At 40.2% G+C, this 15,994-nt stretch overlaps 1 protein-coding gene across 1 annotated transcript in view; it reads left to right on the plus strand.

Moving 5' to 3' along the window:
- The window catches only part of LOC107783981 (pectin acetylesterase 8), a 46,108-nt gene that overhangs the window by 11,487 nt on the left and 18,627 nt on the right, over positions 1-15,994 (plus strand). Inside the window, exons 6-11 of the mRNA XM_016605017.2 lie at positions 1,826-1,912; positions 2,034-2,158; positions 2,242-2,302; positions 2,408-2,461; positions 2,556-2,633; positions 3,242-3,323. Of these exons, the coding sequence (XP_016460503.1) occupies positions 1,826-1,912; positions 2,034-2,158; positions 2,242-2,302; positions 2,408-2,461; positions 2,556-2,633; positions 3,242-3,323 (487 nt within the window). The remainder of the gene's footprint in view (positions 1-1,825; positions 1,913-2,033; positions 2,159-2,241; positions 2,303-2,407; positions 2,462-2,555; positions 2,634-3,241; positions 3,324-15,994) is intronic.

Consider the following 15,994-nt stretch of genomic DNA (forward strand, 5'->3'; position numbering starts at 1 on the left):
TGCCCTTCCGCTTTTGTGGTCCAAGGAGCGCACCTGCGCATTCTCTTATGCTATCAAGCCTTTGGATCTGCGGACTCCTGCTGCCCGAGCCTTCCTCCACACCTGCGACCTTATTGTCCGCATCCGCGGACTCACATCTGTGGACCCAACTTCGCAAGTGCAAAAACACCATAACAGAAATGCCTATAAGGCACCAATCAATCTGAAACACATTCGAGGCCCTGGGATCCCGTCCAATTATACCTACCAGTCCAAAACATAACACGGATCTACTCGAGGTCCCAAAGCACACAAAATAACACCCACACCATATATCACATCTCAATCCAAGCCTAATGAACTAACCGAACTTCCAACCTTCAAAAGTCATGCTGAATGCCGCCTAACCAACTCGAAATCACCTTAAATTTTGCACACAAGTTTCGAATGATATAACGAATCTATTCCAACTCTCGGAACAACAATCCAAACCCGATAATACCAAAGTCAACTCTCGGTCAAACCTATGAACCTTCCAAACCTTCAAATTTTCAACTTTCGCCAAATAGAGCAAATAAACCTAAGAACCTCCAAAATTAAATTTGGACGTGCGTCTAAGTCCAAAATCACCATACAAACCCATTAGAACTATCAAAACACCACTCCGGGGTCGTTTACAAAAAAGTCAAACATCGGTCAACTCGTATAACTTAAGCTTCCATAAATGACACTAAGTGGATTGAAGTTGTGGCTTTTCTCCGACTCGTAAGTTCCTTGCCGTAATTAATCACTACAATCACTTTGTAAGATTTTGGTAGTAACGGACGGGCAAGACAATTTTATCTATGTTTGGCCTTCTCTCTCCTTTTTGTGGATTTTTTAGATGGAGGTATCGAGATATTAGAAATTTCATATAATTGAATTGTGGTAACTCGTAATTAGAGCCAAATTTTCAAAACGCACTCTAGGTAAGTGATTACATTTTCTTTAATTTGACATCGAGTTTCTTAAAGAAAAAAATACAATTTTTTTATTCTTTTAATCCAATTTTATATTGTTGGGTTATAGGTTTTTAAATATTTTAATTTATGTGTATCCTTTTATGATTCAATCGTTATGTTACTTCTTAAATTTTGGCTTTCCTTTTGTTTTAATACTATTTATATAAGTGGATTCTCTAAAGTGCTAATTTAAATATTTAATGAATGTGTTTACTTTCTCTTCTTCCATGAATTATTCCTCCATAATGTTGGCTTATTTCGACTTGAATTGTTTACGTTGTTTGATAACCTTTATGAATCGATCATCTTATGTCGGACTAGAATGAAAATGAAATTGATTTTTAATAGTAGGCTTGCATTTGGAACATGTAGAAGAACTATCACGACAAAATAAATGTGTGAAATGTATTGCTACTTCTACTGTTTGAATTTGTATCACTTTTATAAGTAAAATATTTTCTCTACGTGTGACGTTGCTTAGTACTTCTAATTTATTAAAGTGATATAGCATTAGGCGCAACTGAAGCGCACATTTTAGTGAAGAAAGGCACATTAATGGGAAAATAAAACTTAGAATATGTGAAGTTCAAAATAAAGCCAAAATAACAACTGAATAGACAAAAAAATATTTAAAAAATTACAAATAGGTAAAATATTAAATCTAGCTTTTTTTAGTGTTAGTACATGGGCTATTGATTGTTTGTCGTATATTACATGACTCAGGATACACGATGCAACGCACGTGCCGAAAAACTAGTTTACACATAAATGTGAATATTGAGTTTGAGACATTTCTTTATTGGTGAAAACAACATGGAACTCTACTCACTTCCTACATTGTTTAGGCTACCAATCTTTATTTCAGAGGTGCAAGGATATTTGATGCAGTAATTGAGGATTTGTTAGCAAAAGGATTAAAGGATGCAAAGAATGTATGTAAATCTAAATTATAACTGAAATTTTATTTTCAGTATATTAGGTTTCATACTGAAATTATGCAATATTATTTAGTAATTGATTCATCTCACATACTGAGAGAGATTAATAATGCAGGCCATTCTTTCTGGTGGTTCTGCTAATGGATATCCAGCCGTGCTATACTGTGATCGCTTCCACAATTTATTGCATAAAGCTCATAGAGTGAAATGTTTGGTTGATGCTGGTTACTTTATCCATGTGTAAGATATATAAGGATTTTAAATTTCCTATATAGAAAATGACTGTAAATGCTATCTAACTTTGAGCATCTTATTTTTAATAGGAAAAATCCACGTCTAGCAAATGTGTTTGAGTCACTCTTTAGAGATGTGGTTACTTTACATGTATATTAATCCTATATCTCTTCTTATTGATTTTTGTTTTTACCACTATATATCTGTTGATTTAAGGTTAGATCTGATATCTAAACCTATTTACTTGAGTTGCAGGGATCTACCAAAGTGTTACCAAAATCATGCACTTCAAAAATGAAACCAGAATTGGTACGTCCTGCTAGCTTCCTAGCTTGATTCAATTGTCATTTATGTGTCCTTTTTTGCCCTTGGAATAATTATACAAACTACCAATACACTGCAGTGTTTCTTCCCAGAAAACATACAACAAGATATCAAGACGCCTTTTTTTACCGTGATGTCAGCATTTGATAGTTATCAGGTAGTTAGACAGTTATGCATTTGTTTCCAGTTAGTAGTTACTTTTTCCTCCACCATGTATGGTTTTGAAGGTCACTGGAATGATTTGAAAATGTGCACATACTAGGTGTAAGTTTAATCGTTAATTAATGAGCTGCTCTCGAATTACTCATAGGCCACCTAATTTAATAGAATAGTAAGTTATTTAAACTAGTTTGGATTTACTTTATATGCTAATTTTCTTTTACACATGAGTACTTTTTGGGAAAACGGGTGAAACACAATTTGTTTATTAGATACAGAAAGAAGTACTTCTCAAAAATTGATCAAATCCAACCGCTTCTATCGTAAATTACTTAGGTGAAACACTACTTCTACTTCTCAAAATAAATAGTTTTTAGAAGTTTGACCAAATATACTCTCAGTGTATTTAAGCTTTAGTTTTTCCAGGTTATAATTTATCTCACTTTTAATGGACGGTCATGTCCTATTGTATTAGGTGACTAAGGCTTCTTTTAAAGTATCAATGGATATTAAACTCAATTATTTTTCCATGCGTTTACCGAGAGACATAGTTATCTGCTAGCCTTCCTTTTTCCATTTAAAGTTTCAAAATGAAATGTTTTTCAGGTGGACAATATTATAGGCTCAAATATAGGCGACTGCATTCGAGCCCGAAACTGCACTGAAAGTCAGAACAATGACTTCAAAGGTCTGTATATGTACCTGGGTTAAATAGTTATAATTCTAGTTCGTTTGTTATTCAACGGACCTGCAGGGTCGAAGTTTCACTACTACTGAAACAGAAATATTCGTTTTATGAGTTGGTGAATGTGACAAACATTTTTCAATGGAAAATTTCATAAAACAACGGAAATTTATGTTTGGTTTGGGAAAAAGGTTAAGGGTTGCAACAAAGGGAATGAAATAGGAAGGGTAAGAGCATTCTTCATGTTTAATTTTATCAAGTAGAAATACATAAAGGGAGATGCAATTGAAACATATATTTAAGGAAAGTTGCCTCCTAAAACTTGTCTCGAAAAGTCATTTACATATTTTAACTTTAAGAGTGACCTATCTAAAAGTACAAGAGGGGATGAATTGTAATCCCTTTTGACATATGTGTCCTTTAGTTAGCTACTTTACCCGTATAGTCGACTATGGTATTAATAATACCTATGAGTGTGATGCAGAATGATAAATTGCAGAAAATAAATTGCACAACGATATTTTATGCTGGTTCGGATTCAATATGAATCCTAGTCTAGTCCCCTTGGGTTGCATGAGGGTTCTCTATGATTGCTCCTTATCAAACTTTGTTACAAGAGGGTTTTGTGACTTCTTCACACTTCACTATCCTTTCTCTCTCAGATTTTGATACAATGCTTCACCTATTTCTCTCTCTCTCTCTCTCTCTCTCTCTCTCTCTCTCTCTCTCTCTCTCTCTCTCTCTCTCTCTCTCTCTCTCTCTCTCTCTCTCTCTCTCTCTCCTTCTTTACCCAGTATATCAATGAAATTACAATGCTTGCTAAGAGAAGAACAAAGAGCTTGATATTTGGAAAAGGAAGACGGTGGATCATACGGAAAGAGATTGAAATTACAATGATTGTTAGCCTCATGCGATCCTGCAATTTTACAAGTGATGCCATCATTAAAATAAGGCTAACAATCTCCCTTTTTTTTATGATAATAATTTGAACATTAATTAAGGATCAACATATGGCACTTCCCTGACAGGAGCGTGTGGATCTTCTCCCCCTGAGTATGTGCTCCCCCTGAATTGATGTTTCTCCTGATGTAATTCTTCTCCCTCTTTTGCATCAGCAAAAAGAAAAGTACAAAAGAGATAATGATATATGCAGATAAGTAGTCGACTTAACCATGGAAGTAGTCGACTTAAGTAATTATCTAAGAGCATACAAAACATAAGTCTAAGCAGCATGTAGTCAACTAGGCTACTGTGTCTAGAACATCCACAAAACATACCAAAAAATATAAATTGTTAAAACAACTATACAAAATCAACAAAAGAAGTAAGTGAGGGTGTTGTAGAACACATCTTTCAGCCTGTTGAAGTTTGCTGTCATGGTGATTGAGATTCCATCAATCCTGTCATGCACTTCCCTTAATGCACCAACTGTCTCTTGTGCCATTCATTCCAACTTGACTCGAATTTTTGAGGCATCAGATTCTGTTTCCTTTTATGTTTCTGTGATGTCTTCCACCACTGTCTCGTAGCAGCAATAAGTTCCTTGACAACTTTAAAAATTTTATCTGTCCACCAATCTTGCAGCAAGTTCTAGATCAAATGAGTGAGAGGTTGATGCTTCTGCCTTGGAGTGGGTTGGTATGGCCTTGCCTTCGTTCTCATGCTTCTTCACCCATATTCCTTCTGTAGATATGTACCCCATGTTAGTAATGTCTATAGAGATATAACACTTAGACATGGGAACGAGCAGAAGGGTTTGAGAGAGGGATATGATGTGCTTCCAACATATGGGTGATGATCATGCAGTATGGGAGACGAGTTGGGTCATCGACACTTTCGAGCATAAAGTAAATCACCCAAGACAAGAGTTTGACCTTGTGTTTAGTAAGTAAGAAGTAGGCTAGGAATGTATCTCGCTGAGACGGAGTAGAAAAGGAACTTGTTTTGGGAAGAATAGTGGTAGCAACAATCTTAGCAAGAATTAATGGTTATATTGCCGGGCCTACTTGATTTCGAAGAGGTTCAGTTGATGCTTCAGCAATGCATTTCTTTGCTTGTTCAATCGAAACTTCAAAATCATCTGGCCAAGAGTTCTTAAACAGAGTGGCATATCCGGAGCACTTGGTCAACTCTTCCAACTTAAAGCTTCCAAATTAAAAATTATTCTTCCAAATCAAATCCCGAACCACTCGAAAACAAGAACCGATTGCACACGCAAGTCATAATATATCATATGAAGCTACTCAAGACCCCAAACCATTGAAAGAAAATTCTAATGCTCAAAACGACCGATCGAGTTGTTAAATTCACCCCCACTTAAACATATGTTCGTCCTCGAACGTTCCAAGAGTCATTTCAAAGCCATTAGATCACTGTGTAAACTCACCATACACATACCCATGGGTGATCCCACGCCACCCTAATCCATATAAGCCTGACAACACAACCTAACTGAAGTTCCTTACTTCAACCTTAGTCCATAAAGCTTAGAACCCAATCTCCAGCATCCGGAACTGTATAGGTCTGCACAAGCTGTATCAAGCCATAACCATATACCATGATATAATCACATGATATACCACAAAACTCAGATACTCATAGTAACACCTTCTGACCAAAATAGCTGCTCATTACTACACCCGGTACTAGCGACATACCTCATATCAAATAAAATCTTGTTCTAAACCTTAGTACACTGCCAAGGATGAAAGAAACATGTAGAAACTCATAACCACTCGTCAGATCAACAAGTCTTGGAGCTCTATCGCCTGTCAAGAACCATAGTCAAATTCTTAGTTGACTAGTGACCTTACTCTTCCAAACATACTTTAACAAAATCTAATGGCACAAATTCCAAGTCCAAAAATCTCATTTGCACATTGCAAGTAGCTTACTTGCACTGACAGGCCACACCAATGACACCTAGAGCCACATACGATGCAATCTGTGCGCCCTCAAGCAATGACTCAAATATAACAAAAGATGGAAGGAGAACGAAATGAGAGAACTGTACGACAAGTCCAACAGGTACAACCCCAACGACACCATACTATGAATCCATCCCACATGGGAGAAACAAAACACACAAAATAACCATGAAGAATTTCATCCTAAAATAACCCCGTTGCGGCACACAGTCCGCTCCAAACTTTCCAATCCACATAGAACACCCATCGAGCTACAATGCTCACAATCGACAACTACACGTGTATCAACAGTAAACACACGAAGCGCATGACCATAACCATGACGAAACGAATAGCACCATATACCATAAACAGGAAAAACACGACAACGTGTAATAAGCAACTCGACATCTTAAGAGATGCCTCGCTCAAACTTCGCCACAAATCCCAAGCAAAATCACATTATGTGTGTAAATATCAACAGTCTCACACCCCATCGTAGCATAAGAGAGTAACACATGAAGCATAATAGGACATGAATAAGATCAACTCTAGATGATGACACACCCTAACAATAGCTGTGCTGAGTAAACAAACATGATCCAATATAGAAAACAAATTCTAATTAGGCCTCCCAATGGCCCCTAAATAAATTTCGATCCTCCTGAAATACGTAAATAACCTTCAAAAAATCCATAGTAACCTATCGCACCGCATGTGTTTCAACCCCAAAATCTTATACCATCTCATGCGTATCAATATCAAAACGTATCACAAATCGCACCTCAATTGCCCAATATCATAATTTTCCAAAGAAATCAACAATAACAGTGTTTTCACAATAAATATCACATGGCTCAACCACAATGTGCACCGGAGTCTCAACAATAACAACCGGAAGTAAATAACTCAACAAGAGTAGTATTTCACAACTTCACAACTTTACAACTTTGCCTCAATGCGAATCACGACCTTTATAACTCAAAACCTGTTTCAACAACAAGGTGTTCCAAGACTAACAACTTCAACTAAAGAACTCAACAGTTAAAAAAATGAATAAGGAATAGAAGAAACACTAACTTCAACTAATCATGTAAATACAATTAACAAGTAAGAGATAAGACAAGTAGAGCATGTGAAGATAGAATAATGATGATGCATATAACATGTTAAGGTAACTCAATTAAGCCATGAAAGGAATCTACATAGCTAAACCGGTCAATTTTCACATTTAGCCCGTGTACACACTCTTCACCTTGTGTACACGGCTTTCACATATCATAATTAACAAAAACCAACACCAATCTTAAGGGGTAATTCCCCTACACAAAGTTAGGCAAGACACTTACCTCAAAATATGTTAACTCAATCCACTAGTAGGCCTTTTCCTCAATTATCCAACTCTAAATGGCTCGAATCTAGCCAAAACAACTTTATACCATAAATATAAACTATAGGAAACTATTTCGAACAGTAAATTACAAAGAAACAAAAAGTCAACTCAAAACGTCAACTGGGGACCGCGTCTCGGAATTCGACCAATATTACAAAATCTAAACACCCATTCAATAATGAGTCCAACCATACAAGAATTACTCAAATTCGACCTCAAATCGCCTTTCAAATCCCCAAATTTTAACCTAAGAAGTTTTCACAATTTTTTGACAAATTTCCAACTCAAATCACTAATTAAATGATGAAAATAGCAATGGATTCGTGTAATATAGCCAACACCGAGTAAGAATCTCTTTCCTCGATGAATTTCTTGAAAATCTCTTGAAATATCGCCACAAACAGAGCTCTCTAAGTCCGAAAATGGATAATGAAATCAAACCCTTGAACTTAGGCCTTTTCTGCTCAGTGGTTCCGCATCTGCAGTCACACAGTCACAATTGCGATGCCGAACCTATGGAAAAACCATCGCAGGTGCGGTTCCCACTTAGGTCCTGAGATTCCTCTTCGGAGAAAACGACCGCTCATGCGGTCCTGCACAAGGCCTCTCCCCAAATTCCGCTTCTACAAAGGCAAGATCCGCTCTTGCGGAGGCGCACCTGCGCCCAGGTGTTTGCACCTGCGAGCCCAGACCTGGGATGCCCCTATATGCTTCTATGCTTCACCACTCGCACCCGTAAGTCCGCACCTGCGGCAAATCCCTCCGCAAGTGCGATGACACCAGAAGGCTAAAACTTCAGCTAAGAGACTAAGTTCATATTTGTTCCGGATTCAATTCGAATCAGACCTGGGGCCCCCGGGACCCCGTCCGAATATACCAACAAGTTCCAAAACACATAACGGACCTACTCGAGGCCAAAAATCACATCAAACAACATCGATTATATGATGAATTCAACTCTCGGTCAAACTTTCCAACCTTCCAAACCTTCAACTTTCTGACTTTTGCCAATTTAAGACGAAACGACCTACGGACCTCTGAATCAACATCTGGACACACTCCTAAATCCAAAATAACCATACAGAGCTATTGGAATAGTCAAAACTCCATTACGGAGTCGTCTACACAAAAGTCAAACTATGGTCAATTCTTTGAACTTAAACCTCCAAATTAGAGACTTTGTGTCCCATTTCACTCCGGAACTCACCCGAAACCAAAACCAAACTCCCCACCAAGTCATATAACCACAATATAATATAGAGGAGGCAATAAATATGGGGATCAAGGCTAAAATACTCAAAACGACCGGCCGGGTCGTTACATCCTTCCACTCTTAAAACAAACGTTCGTCCTCGAATGAGTATAGAGACATATCTGAAGTGGTGAAAAGATAAGGATAACGGCTACGCATATCATGCTCGATCTCCCAAGTCGCCTCCTCGACTGGTTGACCCCTCCACTGAACCTTCACTGAAGCAATGCTCTTCGACCTCAACTTTTGGACATGATTGTCCAAAATGGCCACTGGCTCCTCAACATAAAACAAATACTTGTCCAACTGGACTGAGCTGAAATCCAACACATGAGACAGATCATCGTGATACTTCCAGAGCATAGAAACGTGAAATACAGGATGAACTGTAGCTAGACTAGGTGGTAGTTCAAGCTTGTAGGTCACCTCTCCAATCCTTTCAAGAATCTCAAAAGGTCAGATATACCTAGGGCTCAACTTGCCCTTCTTCCCGAACCTCATAACACCCTTCATGGGCGAAACTTGGAGCAAGACCCGCTCCCCAACCATGAATGCAACGTCGCGAACCTTCCGATCCGCATAACTCTTCTGTCTAGATTGGGCTATGCGAAGCCGACCTTGAATCAATTTAACCTTTTCCAAAGCATCCTGAACCAAGTCTGTACCCAATAGCCTAGCCTTACCAGGCTCAAACCAAACCACCGGAGACTGACAGCACCTCCCATACAAGGCCTCATACGGAGCCATCTGAATGCTCGACTGGTAGCTGTTGTTGTAGGAAAACTCCGCAAGCGGCAAGAACTGATCCCAAGAACCCTCGTACTCCATCACACATGTACGAAGCATATCCTCTAATATCTGAATAGTGCATTCGGACTGTCCATCCGTCTGAGGGTGGAATGTTGTACTTAACTCAACCCGTGTGCCCAACTCACGCTGTATGGTCTTCCAAAATCGCGATGTAAACTGCCTACATCGGTCAGAGATGATGGATACTAGCACGCCACGAAGTCGGACAATCTCGCGAATATAGACCTGAGCCAGCTGATCTGAAGAATAAGTAGTCACCACTGGAATGAAATGAGTTGACTTGGTCAACCTATCCATAATCACCCATACTGCATCAAACTTCTTCTGAGTCTGTGGGAGCCCAATAACAAAATCCATAATAACCCACTCCCATTTTCACTCTGGAATCTCTAGCCTCTGAAGAAATCCACCTGGCCGTTGATGCTCAAACTTCACCTGCTGACAATTTAGGCACCGAGCTACATACTCCACTATGTCTTTCTTCATTCTCCTCCACCAATAGTGTTGTCTCAAATCTTGATACATCTTGGCAGCACCCGGATGAATGGAGTATTGTGAACTGTGGGCCTCCTGAAGAATCAACTCACGCAAACCATCTACCTTGGGCACACTCAGACGGTCCTACATCCGTAACACACCGCCATACCCAATAATAACCTCTCTGGCATCACCGTGCTGAACCGTGTCCTTGAGGACAAACGAATTTGGGTCGTCATACTGATGCTCTCTCAAACAATCATATAGGGAAGACCAAGAAATGACACAAGCCAAAACTCCACTCGGCTTCGAAATATCCAATCTAATAAACTGGTTGGCCAAGGACTGAACATCCCATGCTAATGGCCTCTCCGCTACCGGTAGATATGCTAAGATGCACAAGCTCTTCGACTTACGACTCAAGGCATCAACTATAACATTGGCCTTTCCGGGATGATATAAAATAGTGATATCATAGTCCTTTAGCAATTCTAACCATCTCCACTGCCGCAAGTTATGATCCTTCTATTTGACCAGATATTGTAGACTCCGGTGGTTGGTATCGAACTCACAAGGGAAACCGTACAAATAGTTCCGCCAAATCTTCAAGGCATGAACAATAGCTGCTAACTCAAGGTCGTGAACAAAATTCTACTCATGTACCATCAACTGTCTAAACGCGTAGGCAATTACCCTACCGTCTTGAATCAACATTGCGCTGAGGCCAACACGCGACACATCACAGTACACACTGTCATACCTCAAACCCGTAGGCAACACTAACACTGGGGTTGTAGTCAAAGAAGTCTTGAGATTTTGAAAGCTCTCCTCACACTCTTCGGTCCACCTGAACGGAGCACCCTTCTGAGTCAATCTGGTCATAGGTGTTGCAATAGATGAGAAACCCTCTACGAAACGACGATAATACCCTACCAACCCAAGAAAACTCTGGATCTCAGTAGCTGAAGAAGGTCTGGACCAACTGTGCACTACCTCAATCTTCTTCGGATCTACCTTGATCCCCTCACTCGACAGTACGTATCCCAAAAACGCCGCCGAATCAAGCCAGAATTCACAGTTTGAAAATTTTGCATACAACTTCTTTTCTCTCATGGTCTGGAACACAATCCTCAAATGCTGCTCATGATCCTCCCAGCTACGGAAGTACAACAAGATGTTATCAATAAACACAATGATGAATTTGTCGAGGTGGGGATGGAATACACTGTTTATCAAGTGCATGAATGTTGTTGGGGCGTTGGTCTGCCCAAATGGCATCACAAGGAACTCCTAATGACCATACCGAGTCCTGAAGGTAGTCTTTGTAATATCCGGGTCCCGAATCTTCAATTGATGATAGCCTGACCGCAAATCAATCTTTGAGAACACTCTGGCATCCTGTAGCTGATCAAATAGGTCATCAATGCGTGGCAATGGATACCTGTTCTTCACTGTAACCCTGTTCAAGTGTCTATAATTAATACACATGCACATAGAACCATTCTTCTTCTTTATAAACAAGACTGGAGCACCCCAAGGTGACACACTAGGATGAATGAAGCCCTTATCAAGCAACTCTTAAAACTGCTCCTTTAACTCCTTCAGCTCTGCTGGGGCCATACGATATGGTGGAATAGAAATGACTTGAGTGCCCGACAATAAATCAATACCAAAATTGATATCCCTATCGGGCGGCATGCCGGGAAGCTCCACCAAAAATATATCTGGATAGTCTCTCACTGCCGGAACTAACCCAACGGTAGGAGTATCAATACTGACATCTCTCACAAAGGCTAGATATGCCTCACACCCCTTCCCAACCATCCGTTGTGCCTTAAGGAAAGACACCACCCTGTTAGGAACATAATCCAAAGTACCACTCCACTCCAACCGCGACAAACCTGGGATAGCCAACATCACCGTCTTGGCGTGACAATTAAGAAATATCATGATAGGGCGACAAGCAGCCCATGCCCAAGATAACATCAAAATCTACCATACTGAGCAATAATAGATCAACTAAACACGACCGATACAAATGGTCAATAAGAATGGAATCTCCCACAGGCATGGACACATACACAGGAGAACTCAAAGAATCACAGGATATACCCAAATATAGAGCAAAGTGAGATATACATAGGAAAAAGTGGATCCTGGATCAAATAAGACTGATGCATATCTATGATAAACCGGAACAATACCTGTGATAACTGAGTCAGATGCAACCGCCTCCATCCTAATCGGAAGAGTATAACATCTGGCCTGGCCTCCCCCTCTAGGGCGACCACTACCTGCCCATCCTCCACCTCTAGCTGGCTGTGCAGGTGGAGTGGTAACTGCTGTGGTAACCACGGCTTGAGAAGCCTGAGGACCCTGTGGAATGCGTGGAGCCTGAGTAGTCTATAAAGGTGAACCCCTCCTTAGTTTGGGGCAGTCCCTCACCATATGACGAATGTTGCCACACTCAAAATAAGCTCTAGGATGACGTGGATGCTGGAGCTGGCTCGGGCCTAGTCGTCTGGACTGATCGCTGAAAACACCCATTGTAGGAGGTGCACTAGATAGTGGTGGTGCATTATGGGCAACTTGAGACCTGGGAATGACCGGAATACCACTGGAACTTAGAAGTGCTGAATGAACAGGACAACTAACATAGCCTCTATCATGGCGGGCTGCAACTGGGGCACAGGCACCACTATATGTGCCAGAATCTCGAGGCCTCTTAGCCTCCTTCTCCTCTCTCTCCCGGCCCTACATGCCCTTCAATATCTGAGCGATCTCCACCGCCTATTGGTTTGGGTATCACTCTCTAACTCTCGAGCCATGCTATATCTAATACTGTGGTTCATCCCTTCGATAAATCGACGGACTCGCTCTCTAACCATGGAGACTAAAGCTGGTGCATGTCGGGAAAACTCGCTGAACCTGACATCATACTCCGACACGGTCATAACACCCTGGTGCAGCAGCTCAAACTCCGCGTGCCATGTATCAAGAAGGTTATGGGGAACAAACTAACTTAGGAACATCTCTGAAAACAGAGCCCAAGTGAGTGAAGCTGCCTCGGCTGGGCTACCCAACTCATACGCTCGACACCACTCATAAGCCGCTCCCTTAACCTGGAACATAGTGAAAGCAATCCCACTCGACTCCACAATACCCATAGTACGGAGGACACCGTTGCACTCCTTAAGAAAACCTTGTGCGTCCTCTGAAGCTAAACCGCTAAAGGTAGGAGGGTGGTACTTCTTGTACCTCTCGAGACGGATCTGCTCTCCCTCAGATGCTGCTGCCCTAACCTCGAGTTGAACTAGGACAACCGACTACACTGGTATGACCTCTGGGACCTGGTCAACCTAGACCCACTGTGCTGGGGTATGGGCTGCAGGAGTCTATGATCCTCCCCAGGCCTGAGATGTGGCAGGAGCAAGTGGAATCAGCCTCGCCTCAGCTGGAGTGACAAACATGCTCAAAAACTGAGGGAACATCTCCTGAAGTGCAGAGGTAGTAACAGCCGTCTCAGGTGCCTGCCCTCCAACTAGAGCTACTGGTGGCTCCTCTATAACAACTCGGGCAGGTGCTTTGGCTGCGCCCGTACTCGGCCTCTTCCCCGGCCCGGACCTCTCTGTTCTAGCAGGGAGCGCGAGTGTCTGATCATCATATTCAGTTGTGTGTGTCCTCACCATCTGTGAGGAAATAGAAAGAAAAAGATTTAGAATTTCGAAGTCAACAAATTCACACGAAAAGGAATCAAAGAAATGAAGCTTTTACTAATAGTTCCATAGCCTCCCGAAGATAAGTATAGACGTCTCCGTACCGATCTGCGACACACTACTAAACCTGCTTGTGACTCAAAACACCTATGAACCTAGAGCTTTGATACCAACTTGTGACGACCCCAATTTTTCTCCGTAGGATATCGTGATGGAACCTAGTCTCTAAGACTAGGTAAACCTAACATGCATGCGGAATATAATTGAAATAACAAATAAATTCTCAATTACTCAACAACTATTATAAGGAAAACTCCGCAACTCAGCATACACAACTTCCCAAAACCCGGCGAATATAAGTCACAAGCTATATAATATTGTACTGAACATCCCTATACATTTGTGTCTATAAAAGGAATAGGAAAATGAAATAGACTAAATAGAGGGGGACTCTGAGACCTGCGGACGCGTGTAGGTATACCTTGAAATATCCGAACTGAGCTCGCCTCACTGGTGCCTGCACTGGTAGGAGTTACCTAGATCTGTACAAAAGATGTGCAAAAGCATAATATGAGTACACCATAATGGTACTCAGTAAGTGCCAAGCCTAACATCAGTAAAGTAGTGACGAGGTCAGGTCAAGGCTCTACTGGAATAAATAAGAAAGTGAACAAGTGTTTAACAGTGAAATAATGATAACAATAGAAATGAGACAATAAAGAAATACACCGATATTAGCTACACTGAACTAAGGCAAATAATGCATCACAGAAGAAAAACAAGGAATGCTATGACACGGAACAAAGCAACAAACACAAGTGAAGTAATGAAAAATTTTCATCAAGGATCATTACCGAGGTACTGTCTCATAGTCTCAAATCACAAAACATTTCACAATCTTTTCTTATATCACCTCGGGAGCCTTGCATTTAGTTTTGAAAATCATTTTCCCGAAATAACTTCCCGTGTTTTAGCCCAACACCACCTAATATTAGCACATGCGTATCAATATCATAACGTATCAAGCTCACCTTATCGCACCGCATGCGTTTCAACCCCAAAACCTAATACTACCGCATGCATATCAATATCACAATATATCACAAATTGTACCTTAAGTGCCTAATATCACAATTTGCCAATGAAATCAACAATAATGGTGTTTTCACAATAGATAGCACATGGCTCAACCACAATGTACACCAAAGTCTCAACAATAACAACCGAAGTAAAATAACTCAACAAGAATAGTATTTCACAACTTTGCCTCAATGCGAATCACAACCTTTATAACTCAAATCCAATTTCAACAAGATATTCCAAGAATAACAATTTCAAGTAAAGAACTCAACATTTAAAAAAATGAATAAGGAATTGAGGAAACACTAACTTCAACTACTCATGTAAAGCCAATTAACAAGTAAGAGATAAGACAAGTAGAGCATGTGAAGATAGACTAATGATGATGAATATAACATGTTAAGGTAACTCAATTAAGGCATAAAAGGAATCTACATAGCTAAAACCGATCAATTTTAACATTTAGCCCGTCTACACACGCGTCACATATCACAATTAACAAAAACCAACACCAATCCTAAGGGGTAATTCCCCCATGCAAAGTTAGGCTAGACACTTATCTCAAAACACGCTAACTCAATCCACTAGTGGGCCTTTCCCTCGATTATCCAACTTGGAACGGCTCGAATCTAGCCAAAACAACTTCATACCATAAATATAAACTATAGAAAACTATTTCGAACAATAAAGTTACAATCTTTACAAAGAAACAAAAAGTCAACTCAAATATCAATCCGGGCCAGCGTCTCGGAATCCAACAAAAATTACAAAGAATACCCATTCAATAATGAGTCCAACCATACAAGAATTACTCAAATCCAACCTCAAATCGCGTTTCAAATCCCCAAATTTTAGCCTAAGAAGTTTTCACAATTTTTCGGCAAATTTTCAACTCAAATCACTAATTAAATGATGAAAATAATAATGGATTCATGTAATATAGCCAAAATCAAGTTAGAATCTCTTACCTTGATGAATTTCCTGAAAATCTCTCGAAACATCGTCACAAACCGAGCTTTCTAAGTCCAAAAATGGATAAT

This window comes from Nicotiana tabacum, chromosome 14 (assembly GCF_000715075.1).
Source record: "Nicotiana tabacum cultivar K326 chromosome 14, ASM71507v2, whole genome shotgun sequence".
Taxonomy (NCBI): domain Eukaryota; kingdom Viridiplantae; phylum Streptophyta; class Magnoliopsida; order Solanales; family Solanaceae; genus Nicotiana; species Nicotiana tabacum.